Source organism: Mesoplodon densirostris, chromosome 1, assembly GCF_025265405.1.
Source record: "Mesoplodon densirostris isolate mMesDen1 chromosome 1, mMesDen1 primary haplotype, whole genome shotgun sequence".
Taxonomy (NCBI): Eukaryota; Metazoa; Chordata; class Mammalia; order Artiodactyla; family Ziphiidae; genus Mesoplodon; species Mesoplodon densirostris.
The window spans coordinates 137,803,434-137,824,573 of record NC_082661.1 but is presented as its reverse complement, the minus strand read 5'-3'; the positions used below and the strand labels follow the sequence as shown (position 1 = coordinate 137,824,573).

The window sequence follows — 21,140 nt, the reverse complement described above, 5'->3', positions numbered from 1 at the left end:
GTGCATTTTTTCTCCAAAAACGTAAAGCCTTCTGATAACAAAAATTAATAGTTGAAGTTCTAACTCTACAAAGCAAGAAATGGAAAACGATGTTATTTCCCAAGAAGAAATCATTTCATTCTCTTTTTAACCTGCAATTCAAATGCTCTGTGATTTCTTTTCATTTAGAAACCTTATTCTTATTTTTCCTTCTTGATGTTACATATGGTATGATAAACTTCTCCAAATGTTGCATACTGCACAAAACTTCTGACATATAGCATAAAGGACAATGATTGATATCAAAAATTTGGGGGCTTCATCCCTGGTGGCGCAGTGGTTGAGAGTCTGCCTGCCGATGCAGGGGACACAGGTTCGTGCCCCGGTCTGGGAGGATCCCACATGCCGTGGAGTGCCTGGGCCCATGAGCCATGGCTGCTGAGCCTGCGCATCCGGAGCCTGTGCTCCACAATGGGAGAGGCCGCAGCAGTGAGAGGCCCGCATACCACCAAAAAAAAAAAAAAAAAATTGGGTTGAGTACAGCTCAGCCCAACTTGTCTTTACTCTTTTTGCTGTATATGTGTTCCCTTCCTGCCTGTTATGTGGCAGTCAGGCTCTGCTTTCTCTTTCTAGCCCCTTTGACACTTGACTGTCTCATCTCCCCTTCATCGTCATCTCTCTAATCCAAGGAAATAGACCTGCCCTTTGTCTCGTTTCTCAAGGATCATACTCGTCATTGAATCCATACTAATCAGTTAATTTCTATAAATTTGTTGCCTTTTCTAGTAGGAACTGTAGATTTTAGTTAGGACTTCTTATAAAAAATGAAGACCTCCCCTCCAAAGGAGTGAGAATTTCAGGAACTGACATAAGAAAATTAATATATGGTCAGCTGAAACTTATAGTACCTTAGAAAATATGCTAAAGTAAGGGCTAGCTGCCTTTTGTGACCAAGCTTGTATAGACCAACATTTAGTAAAATAACAAAAAATGAGAGAATGAAAGCACTCCTGGAACACTTTATTTTAACCAGATCTACAATTACACCTATGCAGTAGGAACTTCCCAATGTCATCTTAAATCCTTTCTGAAACAATGCAAGAACGAAATAAACAATAAGTAATAATGAATTAATAATCTCATTATAAAACACTTTAATTATTATATTTTTTATTTTAAGAGCTTTTATTCTCCTTGACTTTAGTGTTTCTCTTTCACTTACATTGAAGAACTTAATATGTTAATAAACACAGGATTATGACCAAGAAAAAAATTCATGAGATCTATTTTAGAACCTTCAGACTAATCTCAGTAATAATTATCAATAGGATCTTATTAGAACTTTTCCCTATATGTTATACTTTTTTCTTATTATAATGCTCTGCTGTCATCCATAGCCATTATTAATAAAATGTTAAATACAGTTTTCACAAATAAGTTATATTTAATTAGGTTTTAATGTCTGAATTTTAAGAATCTTGTCTCAATTATTTTTTTTGCAGACCTATCTTATTATTGCAGTCTTGATAAATATTTATTTTAATTTTATGGCAGTTGGTATTTCATTTGGTAGTTATTTGAGTGACTCATTTGTTCCTTTCCCTAGATTGCCTGTGCCGTTTTTGCTGCTCTCTTACATTTCTTCTTCTTGGCTGCCTTCACGTGGATGTTCCTGGAGGGAGTGCAGCTCTATATCATGCTGGTGGAGGTTTTTGAGAGTGAACATTCACGAAGGAAATACTTTTACCTGGTCGGCTATGGGATGCCTGCACTCATTGTGGCTGTGTCAGCTGCAGTAGACTATAGGAGTTATGGAACAGATAAAGTGTGAGTTTATGTTTTCTTTCCTTTTTTTCTTCTTTTAAAATCTAGTTGAAATTGAAACTTTGCATTTTCTCGGAAGCTAAGGTTTTTATATCACTTCATAGCAATAAACAACAGAACTGTAGAAGCAAATGGAGAGAATTCAATTCATGGGTTGTACTTTTGTTATGATGTAAAGAGAGAAAAATATTCCTGAGATTGCACACCTACATCACAACCTTGAGTAATTATAAAAGGATGATACTTTTAATATCTTTCAGAACATTGAGACATTTGTCAAATGAAGAGCTAGCTGTATTAAAGATGTGTATTCAGAGGACAGTGTAATCCCTGACTTTAATGGCTTCTCTTCTTCCTGACATGTCAATTCTAGTCACTAGAAAGTAACTTATATCATTAACAGAAAGGTAGAGTATATGAACAGGGGCAGCTTGTGTTTTCCTTTTTTCCCCTAGGTGGCTATTGCGGTACAGTGATGAACTTTATTTTCAACATACCTTCAAATTGGTGAAACGTACCCATAGAGATGATCAGCATACTTATGGAAAGGAATTCAGTGAAAAATATTTCAGTAATCCACATCAATATAATAGTTGGGATCCTGAGAATGAATGAGTTTCAATAGAAAAATTTTAGAAAGAAGACCAAGATAGATCTCTGATGAATACTCACATTTAGAACATAGATTGAGGAGGGAGAATAAAAATAAAGAAAGAAAAGAGATGACCAGAGCCTTAAAAGAGAACCATGGGGAAAGTGAGAAGAAAGTTTCAAGATGGTATTCTCTGTCCATTTATCCTTTGCAACAACTATTTTGGCAAAGTGCTGGAAGCAGAAGCCAAATTGGAAAGTGTGAAGAGATAAGTCAGTGGCAACAAAGTAGAGTCTTCAAGTGTTATCTACAGCCTGAAAAAGTTTGATTGAGAAATAGTGAAAATATTAATTCATGGTAACAGTAATGAAGAAGGATTTTTAAAAATGAAGTCCCAAAATATCTAGGATGGGAAGAATCAAGTTGGTAAGAGGAGATTAGTAGAGAGAAAGTATCTTATGCCTCATTTGTATTAAATATATATATAGGCTGAATGAAAAGAAAAGGTCATAGGGGGGTAGAAAGATATAAGATTAGACATAAGATGAGAAAAACCTTGATTTAGTACTGGAAATGGCCTTAGAATTCCCCTAGTCGAAGGCATTATTTTCATAGATGAAAAAAAAATCAAGAACCAGATAAATTAATTGCCTTGTCCATGGTGATGGAGGTAGATAGTGGCAGATGTGTGATGAAATAAGTCAGGCTTATTTCCACTAAAACTAGGACAGTTTTGAAATAGTCAGATGACCCCTGTCTTCTGAGGTGTGAAGGAAATAACAGAAAAGATAAATGTGGAAGTGGAGGAATTTTTCCATCAAATAGGAGATACTGATTTTTGAGTGAATAGGTGAGGTCACACTGAGAGTACAGATTTGAAAAGCTTTGAAATGAGCACTATGGAAAATGTGTTAAGGAGCCAATTAGACATTAATAAAATGATTTCCAAGCAGTAGTGTAGGCTCAGATGAGGTTAGACAGCATCAATTGTACAGAAGTTAGTAAGCCAAATTTCATGACTTTTCACCAGCAGTCAGCAGCCTGAATATGCTGGTAATAAAGCAGCTTGTTTCCCAGAAGGATTCAGAAGTAGAGAACAAAAAGAGGACTCCAGAGTTATAGGGAGCATAGTTAAAATAGAATATACGTTGGTGTAGAAGCACCAACAATACGATTAAAAAAAGACCATCTCGCTTCTGTTGAATTTTTTTCTTGAGTACAGTGACAAGCTACATAAAACAATTTGTCTAAATGTAATGAATAGTAATTATTTTTTAATCTAACCTTTTTGAATTGTGGTTGAATCTGAGGTCATTTTGTGTATCCCAGTGGCAATCATGGACCAGATTAGGATTAGGTAAAAATATTGCCTGCATTTGCTCCTAAATACATTTTAGGGGAGGGGAATTAGATCATAGAATTTAATAAAAAACACCTTTATTGATATGATTTGCATACCATAAAATTCACTCTTTTAAAGAATACAATTCAGTTGTTTTTAGTACATTCAATGTTAGGCATCCATCACCATTAACTAATTTTAGAATATTTTTATCCCCTCTAAAAGAAGCCCATTAGCAGTTACTGCCCTTAGATCATAGGATTTTATATTTTAATTAATGCATTTTCTCTCTAATGTATTAAATTGACTGATATTGTTATTTGTGACCAATACTGTAAATATTGTCCTTATATAGTTCAATTTTGCTCTCTTGCAGTTCTTGACTTGCTTTTATTTTTGTTTTATGTTGTTTTTTCTCTTTAGATATTTGCAAATTTTCTCTTACTGAACTGACAACTTGTTTGCTTTATGTTTTAGTCATTTATTTTGGAAGAGAGGTCATTTTCTGGATAGCATGAATCTATCTTTTCTTAGAATCAATACTATGTAGTCTCTTGTGACTTTGTTAAAGTTTTGGCTATCATTGCTTTAATTTCCTGCACCATAACTGGAAGATCTCATTTACTGACATGATCACTTTGTGAAAATAGAGGCTAATTTTTTTCCCAGGCATTGATTTAAAACAAGCCTTAATAATAGTTCAGTTTCACCATTATGATTTTTCCCAACACAAAGAGAAGCAAAACAGATACAAGTAAAATAAATGGTAAATGAAAGAGGGATAGAAAAGGATAGGGAAAATTGCACTAAAATTCTTTCACAGGTGGGCATAGAGCATTTAGTGTCTCATTTGTGCATTTTCAATGAATTGTCCAGAGAGAGACCTTCAAAATACATGGAAAAAAGATTTAACTTCTTCCTTTGGGAATTCATCCAACTCAACATCTATACAGTGTTGTTTTGCCCATTGAGGAAGCAGGTGTTGAAAAAGAAACATTATTCAGTCATTTGTATTTACTTGATAAGCTGAAATGAGCAGATCATGTTTCTGTCAGGAGTTTAATCAAGATATTGTCTCAAATAAAAATATAAGCAATGAATTTTTATATACTGGAAGGATTTCTGCATATAGAATTATGTATCTTGTTCCTTATTATTAAATCTGTTTTTGTTTTCTGGTTTCTGTTACTATTGTTTATTTCTTTTATTTCAAATGGCATTTTCTACTTCGTGCTCATCACATTTGGGGGCTTTTTGGTTGGTTGGTTTGTTTTTGCCAGTGTTACCTTCTTATGTGCTACATTGATTTTTTTAAATACAAATATGTAAAGTCTACAGTCATAAATAAACTGGAATTAGCCAGAATTCAGAGACATATTGTCACTCATTTTCTGTAAATTCTTATTAAGCTTAATACAGTAAATTTTTATTTCTCAGAAGTCTATTTTACTTATTTTTGGAATTTTGTTATTATTAAATTTTTACTTCTTAGTCTCAACCACTTGGATTACATCAAGACTAAAACCACTGAATACATATTACAGTAATCCAAATAACAAATTTCTCTTTCTCTTCTCTCCTCTTAATGTATTTTATTATAATAACAATGAGGTTTTATTTCTGAAACCTTTAATAATAATAATAGCTTACATTTCTGAAAAGTAGAGAATCGTATCAATGGTAGGAGATAAAATTAGAGACAGAATTGTTTTTGTAGGTTAAATAAATGTTATTTTGATACAGATAGAGGTAACTATCATATTCCATTTGGCTGAAGGATTATGATGTGTTTTTCTATGAAATGTTATTAGGGCTGTTGAATTGATTATTATGTAGAAAACACATACACATAAAACATACATAATTTGATTTTGAGAAGTTGCTTAGTTTGCCATCAATTTGCAGTATTTATAAGAGAATCTCATTATTTTCTGATGTTATTTAATGAAATCTTTTTATCTGTGTTGACATTATTCTCGAGATAATTTACTTAGAATTACATTTAGTTACATTTAGTCACAATTATCAGACACTTAAAAAATCAGATTAAAGGTCCAATACAGTCATTAAAAAAAAAAAAAATTCAGCTAGTGGACCACAGGTCTAAATTGCACTGACTATGGGGTGTTTTCCATTTTCTCTCTGTTTTTCGATCTACCATTAGTCTCTTATACTGTTATTCATATGAACATTCAGTGAAGCCATCCATGTGGTTATAGCTCAAAGGGAGAACATTTGACTTTGGTGAAGCCGTCCAATATGATACTGTCAAAAAATAAAGGCTGGCATTGACTTAATAATTCAAACACATTGATACGGAAATTCTGTGATAAGTACTTTGATTTTATGACCTGAAACTAATCAGTTCATGTAAACTTTAATTGCCTCAATATTACCTCCAAAAATGCAAACTGTTTGAACAGTTAATTTTTATTCAAAGGGAAAAAATTGCATTTAGAGTTTATAGCACTTTCCTTGAAATCTAACTTTGTGACAGAAAAAGCAGTGGTTAAAGTCATAGGTAGATTGGAAAAGGACTGGAAGCAGGTTCCAAGAAGAGGAGAAGGGAGGGTGCTGGGAAGGAGTAAAGCTCAGATAATAGCCCAGAAATTAAAATGTGGGCTCAAAAATTAGTAAAAGTTTTCTGAAAGATGTTGATTAGGTCATGAACATTTATAATGGACCAGAAAGAACATCTTTGAGTTCTAAAAGCATAACTGAGCTTTTAAAAATAATTGAAATCAATTTTATGATCTGAAAATTATTATAAATCATCTGTTAAGTCTTAGATTTGTCTTCTTAGCTCACTAGCTTAACAACAGCTCCTAAAGGAGTAGTCTCTCCTCTGCTAGTTAAAAGCCCCCCAATTTCTTTATTGCCACTTAATTCTCTAACCAGCATAATCATTTGGGTAGAAAAGTGATTATTGATTTTTAAAATACTAGGTTATATTATTACCCAAGAAGGAGCTGAGCCAAGGAACATTAAACTTGATAGTATCTGAAAGGTATATTCATAGTTTTATTCAATAGATTTTGCAATGTCTAAGCACGTCATCCTACTCATAGAACATTATATATTCATCTGAAATATTTCTCTAAACATGTTATTATATGTAAAATATTCCTACTTGTAACATTGTGTTGACATGAAGCATTTACCTTACTAAATATTTATCACCAGGCATGTTTGACTTTAGGTTGGCCAGTGGGAAGTAGTACAGATAATGAAGAAGTATTTATCACTGACATATATCAAGATAGTCATTCAATATGTGTATGGGGAATGCTCTGTATGTTATTTGTTCTGTTGTTAAAGCCAAGAGCTTATTGTATGTGTATGTATATCAGAGACTGAGGGCTTATTTTATCATCATTTCATCACCCAGGAACCCTATGACTGGCATAAGATTATCACTGTATATAAGAATTTGGGGTTGAGCATAATTTTTTTGGTTAAGGAGTTAACCATTCCAGAGCCTATATGAGAACATCAGGACTGCTGTCCTGTTATTTAGAAAATATAATTGAAGTCAAATATGGAGCTTAAGTTCTTACTGGAACCAAAGAGGTATATATAATATCTTCCACATCTAGAGATTACCTTTTATCATAATTTCACCCACTAGAAGGTTACAATAAAAAAGACAGCTAATGACACATATTGGTGAGGATGTGGAAAAATCAGAATCCTCATATATTTCTGGTGACAATGTAAAATGGTGCAGCTAACTACTTTGGAAAAGAGTTTGACGGATCTTCAAAATGTTAACATTAGATATCGAGTGACCTAGCAATTCCACTCCTAGGGATTTACCCAAGAGAAAATGAAAATATAGGCTCGTTCAAAAACTTTCACATGAATATTCATAGCAGCATTATGCATATTAGCCAAAAAAGTGGAACCCCCCATATTCATCAGTTGAAGAGAAGCTAAACAAAATGTGTCATATCCTTATGATAGAATATTATTTGGAAATAAAAATGAAGTATTGATACATGCTACAAAATGAACACAATTTAAAAACATTATGTTAAATGAAATAATCCAGTCACAAAAGACTACACATGTATGATCCCACTTGTACTAAATGTCTAGAATAGACAAATTCTTAGAGACAAAATGTATAGTGGTTACTAGGACTGGGGAGAAGGTAGGGAAGCCATTACCATACCAAGGCAGTGAATTTGGTAGAGACAATGGAGGGTGGCTGTAGATAGGTACAAGTTTTCATTCTGGTTCCATGAAAATATTCTAAATTTAGATTACAGTGATCATTTCCCAACTTTTAAATATACTAAAAGCATTGAATTATATACTTTAAATGGATTATCCAGAGTATATAAATTATACTGCAATAAAGATGTTTAAAAATACTAAAATTTTTACTAACTTATCTAGAGATCACCTTATATTTGGAAAGATCTAATATTTTTACTTGGGACATATTTCAACAATCTGTGCTTTATGTACAACATATAAATTCCTCACTTACTCATTGAGAATTTATCATTGTCAACAAAACTATAGCTTTTATTTATTTTATAACTTGTATGCTTATTCTTTTTGAGAAACACATATTAGGTTCAGGGACTTTGGAGTCAGGTAGACTAGAATAAAATTCAGGCTCAACTAATTATTAGCCATGTGGCTGTGGGCAAGTCAGTTTGACTTTCTAATCTGTAACATGGTGGTTATTATATAAGTACCTTGCAAAACTACTGCAATATTTAAACTGTGTGTGTATGAGTAAATACATATGTATATGTATGTGTATGTGTGTGCATATATATGTATATATATTTAAGTATGCATGCATGTAAAATGTTTGGCATGTATAAGCATTTATTTATTTATTTTTTTTTTTTCTTGCGGTATGCGGGCCTCTCACTGTTGTGGCCTCCCCCGTCGCGGAGCACAGGCTCCGGACGCGCAGGCTCCGGATGCGCAGGCTCAGCAGCCATGGCTCACGGGCCCAGCCGCTCCGCGGCATATGGGATCCTCCCAGACCGGGGCACGAACCCGTATCCCCTGCATCGGCAGGCGGACTCTCAACCACTTGCGCCACCAGGGAGGCCCTAAGCATTTATTAAATTAAAACTATTATTATTACTGGTACTATTATTTAGCTGATGCAAATGAAGGAATACAAACTTTATGATTAGCAACATTGTTTTAATTATAAAATAAATTATATTAAAAGCATCCATTTATAAGAATAGTGATTACAATTCTTATGCTACTGCCTCCTGTTATTTCAAGAAACACGGGACCATGGGAATTATTCCAACATTTAGTATTAATAAATTATAACAGACAGCACTTTTCTTACCTTTGTAGTCCATCATAAACTTATAGGATGTATTTTGCTGAAGAAATAATGAAACACTTATTTTTAAAAAACATATTGGGGGGAATTCCCTGGTGGTCCAGTGGTTAGGACTCCATGCTCTCACTGCTGAGGGCCCAGGTCCAATCCGTGGTCAATGAACTACGATCCCGCAAGCCATGTGGCACGGCCAAAAAAAAAAAAACATATTGGGTGCATGAAGACAACCTAACCTATATTTGATGTAGGAGATTTAGTTTTGTGTTCTAAAATTCAAAATTGTAGCTGAACCACAAATGCCAGCCTTGAGTACCAGTGATCACACTCCATTCCTGCATTACTCTGCCAATCTTCTTTCCAGTTCATGCACTTGCTCGCAAAGTATTTCAATATTAGATGCATGAGTGTGCTGTGATACAAATGTCATTTAAAAACCCTTAACAGATGTATTATGCAGTAAGCTTAGAACTAGAGTAGAGTGTGTATCTGTCCCTTTTCCTCTTCTCTTCCTTCTTTCTTGCCCCAATTCTCTTTATTCCTTCTTTTTTCTCTCATTCTTGCCAGATATTTATAGTACAAATATAGAAAGATCTGCATATGCTACAGAGAAAAGAAGAATATGTAGTTTACAAACTCTCATAAACAACCTGATATAATTAAACCCTATAAATTTCATGGTCTATCAGTCACAAATATTGTTTACTGGTTATATTTAATACTCAACAAGGATAGTTTAGTCTGTGATTTAGGTCCTGTAGAAAATGAAGCAAATATCATTGTTAATTTACATTACTTCAAAGAAATGGTTAATGTTCAGATGTCTGCTTTGATAAGAGTGAATTAAACAGGCAAAAAAATACAATATCCCAAGGCATCTAAATGGAACAACGTTAAACTAACTTTGAATAAGGAACTACACTCTGGTAGTGTTACTGGTACCTAAAAACATTATAAAACATATGTTTTAGGTGACATTTATATATGTTGGGCAATTGGTCTTACCACTTTTTAGAATACAGAGCCATGCCTTTTTTAAATGACAATGATAGAAAAATGGTGAGGAGTATTTTAGTAGGAGAAGAGAATTAGCTTTAGAAGCATGGTTTTCTGTTGTCCTGTTTTGAGAAATTAATTTATTTCATTGTTTTATTTTTCTGTTTTCTGAGTAAACCTAAAGGTAGTACTTGCTTAATTGGTAATTAACATTTTTACAGGAGACTGATCCAGATTTCAACACCTTTATTATTATTTAATTTGCAGTGATGTTTCTTATATTTTGGAAGAAAATAATTCTGTAAGAGCATAATAATTTATCCATGCAGATTAGTATCAGTTGTTTAGAGTAGTAAACCAATAAACCTGAATTAATATAGTAAGACTTTATCAAATATATGACAATGTATGCTGATTTTATAATTTTTAAAAAATTGCCACAAAAAGAATTTCAGTGACATCTTTGTATAGGTAAATGGGAGAAAAAGTCAAGGTTTATGGTATGTGACAAGTTTTCCTTTGAATTCCAGAATGTATTTGGTCTTGTAAGATTTTTCAGTCTTGATTCAAATAAGCATGTAGTGTCATCAGAATGCATTTGCTCTTTCAACAGCAGGTTATCTCTTTTATTACAGTACTGATATAAACATAATTTATAGATTTTATGTATATGAGAGAAGTTCATTTAAAAAAAGAATTGATATATCTTAAAAATTAAACAAAAGTAGCCTATTAAAATTAATGAGTTCACAAATTAAATGATGCTTAGTGGATAAAGGCAATTTTCAGATAAATTGTATTTTTCAATGGCAGGTCTATCTGGCCATTTGCAAGTTGGACTTTATTATGTTTAATACAATAAGCTGTTCCTTTATAGCATTTGTTTACCCTTAATCAGTGGTTTTGCATTGTATCTAAGTGACATTGAATGGCCTAGACTTAGAGAATACTATGAGATAAGATGTATGTGCCCAGGCATGTAAACACACACACATAATACAGTCGGCCCTCTGGATCCATGCATTCAGCATGAGTGGATATGGAGGGCCAGGTGTAAGGCACTTGAGCAGCCATGGATTTTGGTATACACGGGGGATCCTGGAAACAATTCCCCATGGTTTTTGAGGGATGTCTGTACTCTCCCTCACCTTAAAGCCAGGGTGAATTCTTTCAACATTGGCACAGGAAACTCAGGGCACAAATCATACAAACTTTTAAGGTAGTTAGTGGGAAAGAGGAAATACAGAAAGTTTTGAGAAAGCCAGCATGCGGCCAAAAACAGCAGGTATGGCCATATGGCAATTGAATTAGAAAAGGGATTCTTGCCACACTGTGGTCCAGAAGGTAGTCAAGCCCAGGCAGCCATCAAGGAGAGAGGATTTATTTACTACATGTTAAGTGTTTCATATCGCCTCTTTCACTGTTCAGTTCCTCAGAGAATTGAAATCTGTTGTACCGAATAGATATTGAAGACTTTTCTTACAGAAAAAAAATAACTTCTAAAGTAATTTCACTTCTACATTTAGACATCACTATGCCAAAAGCATATTTATTTCCAAATAAAGCATTTGCAAAACAAAGACCTTTTTCGAAAAGTATAAAAGTTTTGTAAGGCTAAAATTTAATGACATTATTTTATTTTAACAACACATTTGGTGAAATTATGTAAATTTTTTAAATTCTCTATTTTATCCAAGACATTCTGTAATATTGTAATTAAAATTGTTTGTCTAAGAAGTCATTAACCTGTAGAATAACAGTTTTCAGAAATTCTTGAAATACATTTTCCTTTGAAAACAGCTTGCTGAAAATGTGTTTTGGTTCTCACATTAGCTCTCTAAAACTCGTCTGACCTACAGAAGAACAGGGGCTGTATTATTAACAGTCATTCTTAAATGTATTATTAGTATATCATGCTGTTACAATTTCAGCAAGATTCTTGGACTCTGGTGTATGTGTATGCTTTTGTATGTTTTAATTTGGGAATATGTCCATGATTTGTCCTTTATTGTCCTTATCTTGAGGGAAAATGTGGTCTTTGTTGGGAACCCAGAGAGACCCACAAATATTTCCCCTACTCTGGTCTCCCTACAACACACTCGTTTGTTATTAGGGCGCTAAAAAATCTAGCCTGAGGTCAGAATGAAGACAATGTTCGTACTTCAACCTTTGTGTTCTCTGGTTTGCTTCTGCTTATTGGCAATGCCACACTTCTATTTTCCATGACCAAATTTTTTGAACAACAGCACAACAAAAAGATAACCAATTACTCAAACAAAACAATGGCTAATAGTTTAAGTACTGATTGGCTTCCTAATAACATTTTTTTCAAATTGGATTATTATGTTTATTTTGAATAAAGAGAAATTATGTCTATGTAAAAAATATGAACTTGTAGTCAATTTCTTATTGGACTGCAAATATTATACTCCAGTTGAAATTAGTTTACATATATTTAACTTAATAGGATAAGGCCAGATTTTCTTGTTTTGAAATCACATTTTTTCAGGGCATTTGGTTATTTCTTTACTTAAAAATCCAGCTTCTAACCTTTTAAAAAAATGAAGTTACATAAAAGTAAAAAAAAAAAACATAATAAACATCACTGCCTCTATCACTCAAATGTTAAAACTATTAGTATTTTGGCACATAGCTTTCAGTAACTACTAAAATAAAGCACATGGCTAAAGCCCCTTTCATCTGCTTCTGGTCTTCTCTACTCACATATGAGAGGCAATCACTAATCTGAGTTTGATGATTTTTCCCATTTCATTAAAATAATTACATACATATATGTATCTGTCAAAAATATGTGTATTATAGTTCAAAGATGTATAGATTCTTCACTTTACTTTTTCACTAAACTTTGTTACTGTGGTCTATTCTATTGACATATAAAGATCTACTTCCTCTTGACTATTTTATAACATTTCATCATATGAATAGGGAACATTTTATTTATTTATTCCTGTACTGACATATATAAAGTTCTTTCTACATAGCTTTTCTGGTATTCCATTATTGCTGAGGTTTAAGTAACAGTTACATGATAATCAGAAATATTTACATACTTTGGATTTGCTCTTTTAGAACACTTAGCAAAGCACTTGACTGTTTTCCACTGGAGATGTTTTCTTTTTTAATTATGCCTCAGATATAGCCAAATGGCAAATAAGTCAAGATATGATTTTTAACATCAAATGTAATTTGTTCAAAACTTACATTAATCTTTCTCATAACTAGTCACTTCCATTTTGTCTCCCTGTCATCCTGAAGAATGAAAATGTAATTTCCCAGAGGCTTTAAGAATTGAGGGAGTATTAAATGTAACTGAAATTAAGTGATTAATAATTTACTTTTGGGTCATGAATCAAGTTCATGGGATGCTAAGGATAATTTGCAACCCCAGAAGCACTAGCAGTAACAATGCACTTTTTAAGACTTAAGAACTCTCAAAGGTTGGCTGCCCAACCTAATTAAACTTCAGTTTTCTGATACCAAATTTATTTCTTCTTTGTACTGGATTTCCTCAGATCTTCTTGACAGGAAAATGTCACTTTACCTGACAGCTGATAGACAGGTTATGTAGCACCATAATTGGAGAGAAAAAGATAGCTTAGAGCTACTCGATTTAATGGCTATGTGTATGGCTTTTTCTTTCTTTCTTTTTCTTTTTCTTTTTTTTTTAAGGTTTCTATGACAGACACAAAAGGCCCTAGCAAATAGGCCCAGTGCCATTTTTTTCCTGCTTCCTCTAGGGGTGATTATCTTACTCCATCAATAGTGCTGTCAGAAATTGGGCACATAATTCAACATTTAAATGAACAAGCAATGTAATATTTCCTGTCTCCCAGTGGAATGCTTTGCAGCTCACATTCTTCTCTGTCACTTGCTCACTCTTGATGTATGTCCCATATCCAGTCCTTGAATGCCTTCTCTTCCTTGTGTTTCATTGCAGATGTTGGCTCCGACTTGACACCTACTTCATTTGGAGTTTTATAGGACCAGCGACCTTGATAATTATGGTAAGAACTCCTAATTAACTATGTGTTTCCCAGGTCAAGAAATAAAACTTTCACTATCCTTGTGCTGTCTATCTTTAATTTACATAGAGTAATTTGGGGAAAGCATGTACTTATTTGACCCTATATAACTCAAGCAATTAGACACTCATTGTAGCCTACTTTTATATTGTAAAATACTTAATCAAAACCCTTGGGAGAAGAAAACATGCATTTGCAAGAGCTTATGCAGTACTGTGGCTCCTCAGGGGCCTGATCTAGCATAATCCATTTGGTTTTATAGGTTTTAAACAGTGATGACTTTGTTTGACAATAGTACATTTTCTTTCTTTTTCATTTGGATAATTTGAATTATGAATGGAAACAGAAATTGGAAATGTGGTAAAATAACCTTCCTGTTCCAGTTTTGTTTTTATATAAATCTCAAAAACTTTAAAATGTAAGAGGATTTCACTTGAGAATGATAAGTAAGTTAGGTAAACATTCTGGAATCATACTTTCTTTTTTTAATTTTTAAATGCATAATATCTTGATTTCAAATATGCATTATTTATCCTAATTGAGATACTATTGGTGGTAGCATTATTTATATACTTACCATTTATATACTTATATCATTATTTATATACTTTAAAATACAAAATAACCCCAAGTTCTGGGATATATAAACTAAGTAGGTGACAATGACAATTCAACATGTGGTTTTCTATACAGTTTACATATGTGTGATATTTGAAATTTACACTGGAGCTTTTATTTTGTTTTGCTTGAAATCATATGTTCTCTCTTGGTCCAGTGATATAACAATGTCAGTGATAACAATGTCAGTGGGGGTTCCCTCTACTTTAATCCTAATTTGTTGTAGCATCAAAATTTAACCAGCATTTTATAATCCTTTTGACCTATCTATTCAAAAATATTATGATTTTTGTATTTATGTTTTGTAATGTAGCACTTGAACAGTAAATCAAGGGCCATGTTTAAAGGGTAGATATAGTAACACACCTGGAATAATTACTGTCTTTTTAAAAAATATATACTTGACTTGGCTTTGTCTTGAAGTTTCCATATCATCATTCCAACTGCTGCTGATTTTGTATGTGTGTGTATTTGGCATAGCAGTGCTTTGTAACTCATTGGTATCCCGAGTTCCCAACTGGCCTCTTGCTTTTACTAAAATACTAGGCAGTCATCTATGATCCGATTCCTTTATAAGTGTAGGAGAGCTAATTTCCCAGAACAACTCATCTGTCATAGAGAATACACTTACTTTTTTTCTACTCCAGTTATGCTATATAACAGTACCTTTTACGTTCCAGCTTAATGTAATCTTCCTTGGGATTGCTTTATATAAAATGTTTCATCACACTGCCATTCTGAAACCTGAATCGGGCTGTCTTGATAATATCAAGTAAGTGATTTTTCTTTTTCTTTTCTTTAGTCTACCTTACTTTGATACACTAAACTATCCCTACTTTTCATTGTATTGAAATCTTATGGCAAAATGATAAAGGTCAATGTGTTGTCTTCGCTGAATAAGATCATTTATTGACTATTGAGGTGACTTGATCTGCCTGAAAATAGGTAGAGTGAAGTTCTGTCTTCAAAGAAACTTTTCCCCCTAAATTCTTATTTACAGTATGATAAGTTTTTATTAGATGCATTTATTTATTTTGTCCAGGAAACAAAGTTGCTGTGTCTGGGCAGACTATTCTTTGTTAGCGCTATAACCACACCAGTACTCAACACTCCATCTCTCCCTTCAGAGCAGTGTGAAGAGACTGAGATGGTGGCACCTGCAAGTGCCAAAAGGGGGATTTTTACACCAGAAGAGAGGAACCCTGAAATTATTAACCTGGGTGTTTGCAGAGGAGCTGTTGTACAGCTGCCCTCCTCTCCTCCTGAGAGAGAAAAGGATACCTCAGCTCCCTAATGTAAAATCCTATTGTATACATATATATGTCTCCAAGTTGTACCCCCTTTGAAATGTTAACATTTACCTCTTGGGAAGTAAATCTCTCCATAAGACTGTCACTACCTATTCAATCATCTTTTAATTCCCAAGGTTTATCCTTTAACCCAAATTCTACTTTTTTATCCTCAAAAACCTGAACCATGCAGAGATATGAAAATATCCACAATCCTTTCCTCACTAGTAGTACTTCTTTTATATATACGCAAAAATAAGACAATTTACATTTTCTGGGAAAAAAATAGTTCTTTAGTGTAATCAAAATTTTTATCTTATTCCTTTAGAGGCTGTGACACTTGAGAAAGAGTAATGTGAACATGTACTTTAGTCATTAATATATATTCTATATTAAGTAGCATTTGTATATGATTTGCCTGTGCTATGTGTTAACTTGGTTAAATGATTTTATTTAAATGAATGCACTTTCAGATGAACTTTCATGAGGTTGCCTGTGACTTTCATGTGCTACTGATATTCTCCTTGAACTACCTCAGATAGCAGCTATGTCACCCATTTTTCATCCTCCTACATTCAGTGCCTGACAGTTCCTTGCCCATAGTAGGCCCTCAATGAATGTTTATAGAATAAAGTAATACATTAAAAACTGTAGTGACAGAAGTGTATTGACGTTAACTATTTAATTTTGTTTAAGGGGTCATCTGTCTACATTAGTTGAAAAGGTAGCTAAGGAATTAGAAAAAATAATGTAATGGAGCAAACTAGAAGTTATCTACTATGAGTAATAGTCTTTTGTGCTTCTTAATATTACTTAGTTGAGTCATTATACTGTTGAATTATGTACAACTAGACTACCCTTCTAAAATGCAGTATTAGTTCCTTGGACCGTTTGCTCCTGATGATATTGAATTTGGATTGTTAAATCGGCACATAAAGCATAATTTCTTTATGTTATCATACTTCTACTCACTTTAGTATAAATTGCATCTTTATATCTATTGTGTAATATAAAACAAAATGCATATAATACTTTATTATCATTTTTGTTATGCTTTTAAAGTACTATCAGAGAGAAGTGAATAATATGTTGATATTTATGTAAGAGCTTTTACCAGATTAAAAATTTCAAAAAGGCCTTGTACTTAGTACAGTCACATATTTAAAAGATAGATTTGTATTCTCATTATTCATGTGTATTTCTTTAGGTAATATGGGTTGAATCTCTGTGATATTATTATTTAGGAAAACAAACACACAAAAGCTAATAATTACATTTAATGATATTGATGGCATCAAACTTTATATTACAAAGCAAAATAAAGCCTTAAATGAGACTGTCTTGATTTGAATTCTGTCTAAACAGCTTTATAGTTTATAGCCTTTGGAAAGTTTAGTTAACCTTGTTGAGGCTTCCTATACTCTTTAAAATGGGTATAATAATGAAACATACCCAGCCATCAAATGAGCAGAGGTATGTAATCAGCCTTTGATGATACTTTTTAAGGAAAAATCAATAAGGCTCAAGGAGAGAAATTAAGTAGCTATTAGAAAGAATATGGAGGGTGGTTTTAAGATGGAAAAAAAGGGGATATGGATATGCTGATGGGAAGGAACCAGTAAAAAAGTGGTTAGAAATAGAGGAAAGGAAATCAGTGTTATAGTCATGACCTGAGGAACTAAAGGGAATGAGATCCAGAATAGAGGGAGAGTAATTTCACTCCATTCAATTTCATGAAGGACACTTTTCTACTGAGATAACAGAAGCAAGCTAGGAGGATCCTTTTCTACTCAGACTAGATAAAATAAATAATAGGCGTGATGTAGATATGTTGGTGGAACCAGGGTAGAGCAGTAAATTGAGGGATTTCTGCCTGTTCTCCTCTACAAAGTAGGAAAAATGATCATCTACAGGATATGAGAGCATGCAGGAGAGGGATAATAAGAGAGAAATCTCAAGAAAATAATCCTTAGAACTTTACAGAATCTGAAGGACATTTTATTTCATTTAAAATATGTTAACTATTTAATAAGTGCTTGTAAAAAAATCACCAGGCCATAATTGATAAGGAAAGAATTTAAGAAAGGTTTAAGCAGAACACAAAATCTGGCATCCTTTTTGTTTTTAACAAAAATAAGGATCTGTATAACATGAATTTTTAAGTGATATGGATGATGTGAGAGTATTTTAAAGGCATAGCATCATTTATTTGCAATGTCTTCTTTTTTTAGTACAGGGAAAGGGCATAAAAGTTAATAATGTTTTCTTGGGTTTTTTTTTTTTTTGTATTTTTGTAAAGTGGTGAATAAGATGCACCACCTTGGGTAGTTTACTGAGAAAATAAACTCACCATATAAGGCCTTTTGCTGGTCAGTGTCTTTCTAAAACAATTCATTCATTCATTTATCAAATATTTTTTACTTTTATTACACACATTCTTTCACGTAGAAATATCTTCTTTATCTAAAATGTGTTTGCTTCTCCCCATGTTCACAACCACCACTTCCTTTTTGGCCACCATGAACTTCTGCAAAGCTGCTTCAGTGGTCTCCTGACATTTTTCCCCATACTGATTCTTGCTCCTGCCTTCATTAACTAGAGTGATCTCTTGAAAAGTCTAAGTCTGATTATGCAACTCTCTTGGGTAAAACTCTTCAGTGATTTCCAGTTACTCTTACACTAAAGTCCAGACTTCCTACCATGGCCTACTTAGCCTTCCTGGTCTAGTTGTCCCATTTTAAGCCATGTGCCCCTCTGGCCATTCTGGGTGTACTCACTTGTGCTTCAGGTCTTATCTGCTGCTACTCTACAGATTTTCTTTTCCCTAACACTGCATGGCTAACTCTAATTTACTCTAATTAATTTAATTATTATTTTTAAATAATTTAATTATATTTTAATTTTAAATTTACTTCACAGTCATCATAATAAACACATTTTGATATTAGTATAAAACATTCATTTCGTTGGCTCATTACTATATTAATGATATACTCTGGGAAAAAATAATAATAGAGTAAATTCCTATAGTTAACATGATTACAGAGGAAATGAGGTACTCCAAGTCTCAGATTTAACTAAAAAAGTACTTAAAACTAAATAATGTATTTCGGTTTGCTGTTTGCTTACTTGTCCTTTGTCTTCTTTTCATCAAAATAGGTAATTATATTTGGAGGAAAAAAGTAATTCCAGTCATTTGAATTTTCTGATTTAATTTCAAACAAGTTGAAATTGGAGCTTACAGTAATCATAGCAAAAATCTAACCTAGTTCTTAAAAAATAATATAAATATAAATAAAACAGTTAGTGAATTGTTATCAGTACAAAATTAATTTATAGTATCACTGTAGTATTATGACAGTTAGAACTTTAATTCTTGAGGATCATTTATAGCACGCTTGACATTTAACTTAGAAATAAAAATTGATCATTTCTGTAGTTATCAACTACTTCTCTTGTTGAAAAAATATTTAACAGCATCACAAGTACTTTGCAGAATTAAAAGAAATAATAGAAGCTTTTAGGGCTAAGAAAGAAAATTGGTGCCCGTATGGAGAGACAAGGAATCTACTAAGCTTCCCTTTCCTATGTCTGACCCTTTGCTCTTTTCCAGGGACAGACTTCTGCATCCAAGATTCTGATTTTGACCTAGTCCAGTTTTCCAATTTCTGGTATCTCCCCTTAACTTGGGTTTTACATGAGTGATGGGCTGGCAAACACAATGTCAGATGGTTTAAAGAAACACCATTCACTTTCCTTCCTTCCTCCCTGTGCTCTAATTGCTAAAGGAAGGTGTAGTGCTAAAGAGGAGCAAAAACTCATGTCATACACAATTTCAATTTGAATTTCAGTTCAGTCCTGTGATGGATATATGATCTTGCAAGTTATGTCATGGCTCTCAGTCTCAGTATCTCCTCAGAATTGGGAATAATTGATTCTACTTTGTAGAGTTTTGCTATAATTAAATATAATCATATATGTATAGCATACAGCTCATAATTTAGTATTCATACAGTATGGTTTGATTATTTTTAACCACTCTATGTGGAAATATATTGCTGCCTTTGGTTCTCTGTGTTTTCCTTAGTGAAATTTGCTGAACCTCTTATCAAAATCTCATTAGAATTTGACTGGCTTTGTTTCTTATGTAGTGTCATAAAGAATTTGCCTGATATGATCCTTTTTTTTTTTAAGCCAAAGTTATCCTATTATGAAAGAATTGGCTCTAGGAGTGAAATGCTCATTTGATTAATAAATAGCAAGTTCTGTAGTTAGCTCTAAATTTTTAAAAAAAAAAGTGTCTTAGTGAACTTGGGCACCTGCCTTACATAATGAAACCTAAGAAGGCTTCTGAGTAGCTTCAGGGATGAATAGAAAAATGTTTTGCCTTACCAGTATCCATAATAACTTATTTATTCCCTAAGAAGGTAACTTTTGCTTTGTACTGTGTTTCCAGATATTGGTAGGATCGGTTAAGTAATTTAGCTTGACTAGTATTACATTAGTACTTCATGGAGTTAAATGTGGTAGGGTTCTAAAAAATTGAAAGTGGAAAAGCAGAATGATATAATCCTGAAAAATGCAACAACATCACAAAAAAATTTCAATGCTTTAATTTTTCTTCTTTATATTAATATATTAAGATGGAATTATATATATATATGGCCTGCTTTTCAAAATGGTAACATTTTTATACCGTAGTCAGAGCAATATCTTAAAAAGAGTTTGATCCTTTATGAGAACAGTAAACCTAGTTCTGAATTATACTTAATAAAAATATTCATCCACTTCAATGTTTTCTGGATGAGTTTTGAGGAAAATATTTATAGTACTTTCTCATTCTTCTTAAAATATTAGCTAGTGATGTAAAAATGTTGAAATATTGTTTTGGGTTTTTAAACAGGAAGCTCAGTATAGTTTATATAGTCCATGCCGACTTTAAAAAAAAACTTATGTCTCCATTCACTTGACTTTATTTGTTGTTTACCTTCCACCACCAAAACTACTCAATTTAAATGAAAACATCACAAATTTCTAATTATTTTAAAATATTTCTAAATATTTAGAGATGTTGTGTTTAAAAACTGTCACGTCCAGGGCCAACACACTATACTGAAGATGTGTTTTTTTC

The 21,140-nt window shown here is 32.9% G+C and overlaps 1 protein-coding gene across 9 annotated transcripts in view; it reads left to right on the top strand.

Annotated features, from left to right (window-relative positions):
* ADGRL3 (adhesion G protein-coupled receptor L3) overlaps nt 1-21,140 on the top strand; it is a 585,975-nt gene that overhangs the window by 491,196 nt on the left and 73,639 nt on the right. For all 9 annotated transcript variants that reach the window (XM_060090762.1, XM_060090753.1, XM_060090744.1 and 6 more), the window contains 3 exons: nt 1,586-1,806; nt 14,018-14,084; nt 15,401-15,492. In XM_060090762.1, coding sequence (XP_059946745.1) covers nt 1,586-1,806; nt 14,018-14,084; nt 15,401-15,492 — 380 coding nt within the window. The remainder of the gene's footprint in view (nt 1-1,585; nt 1,807-14,017; nt 14,085-15,400; nt 15,493-21,140) is intronic.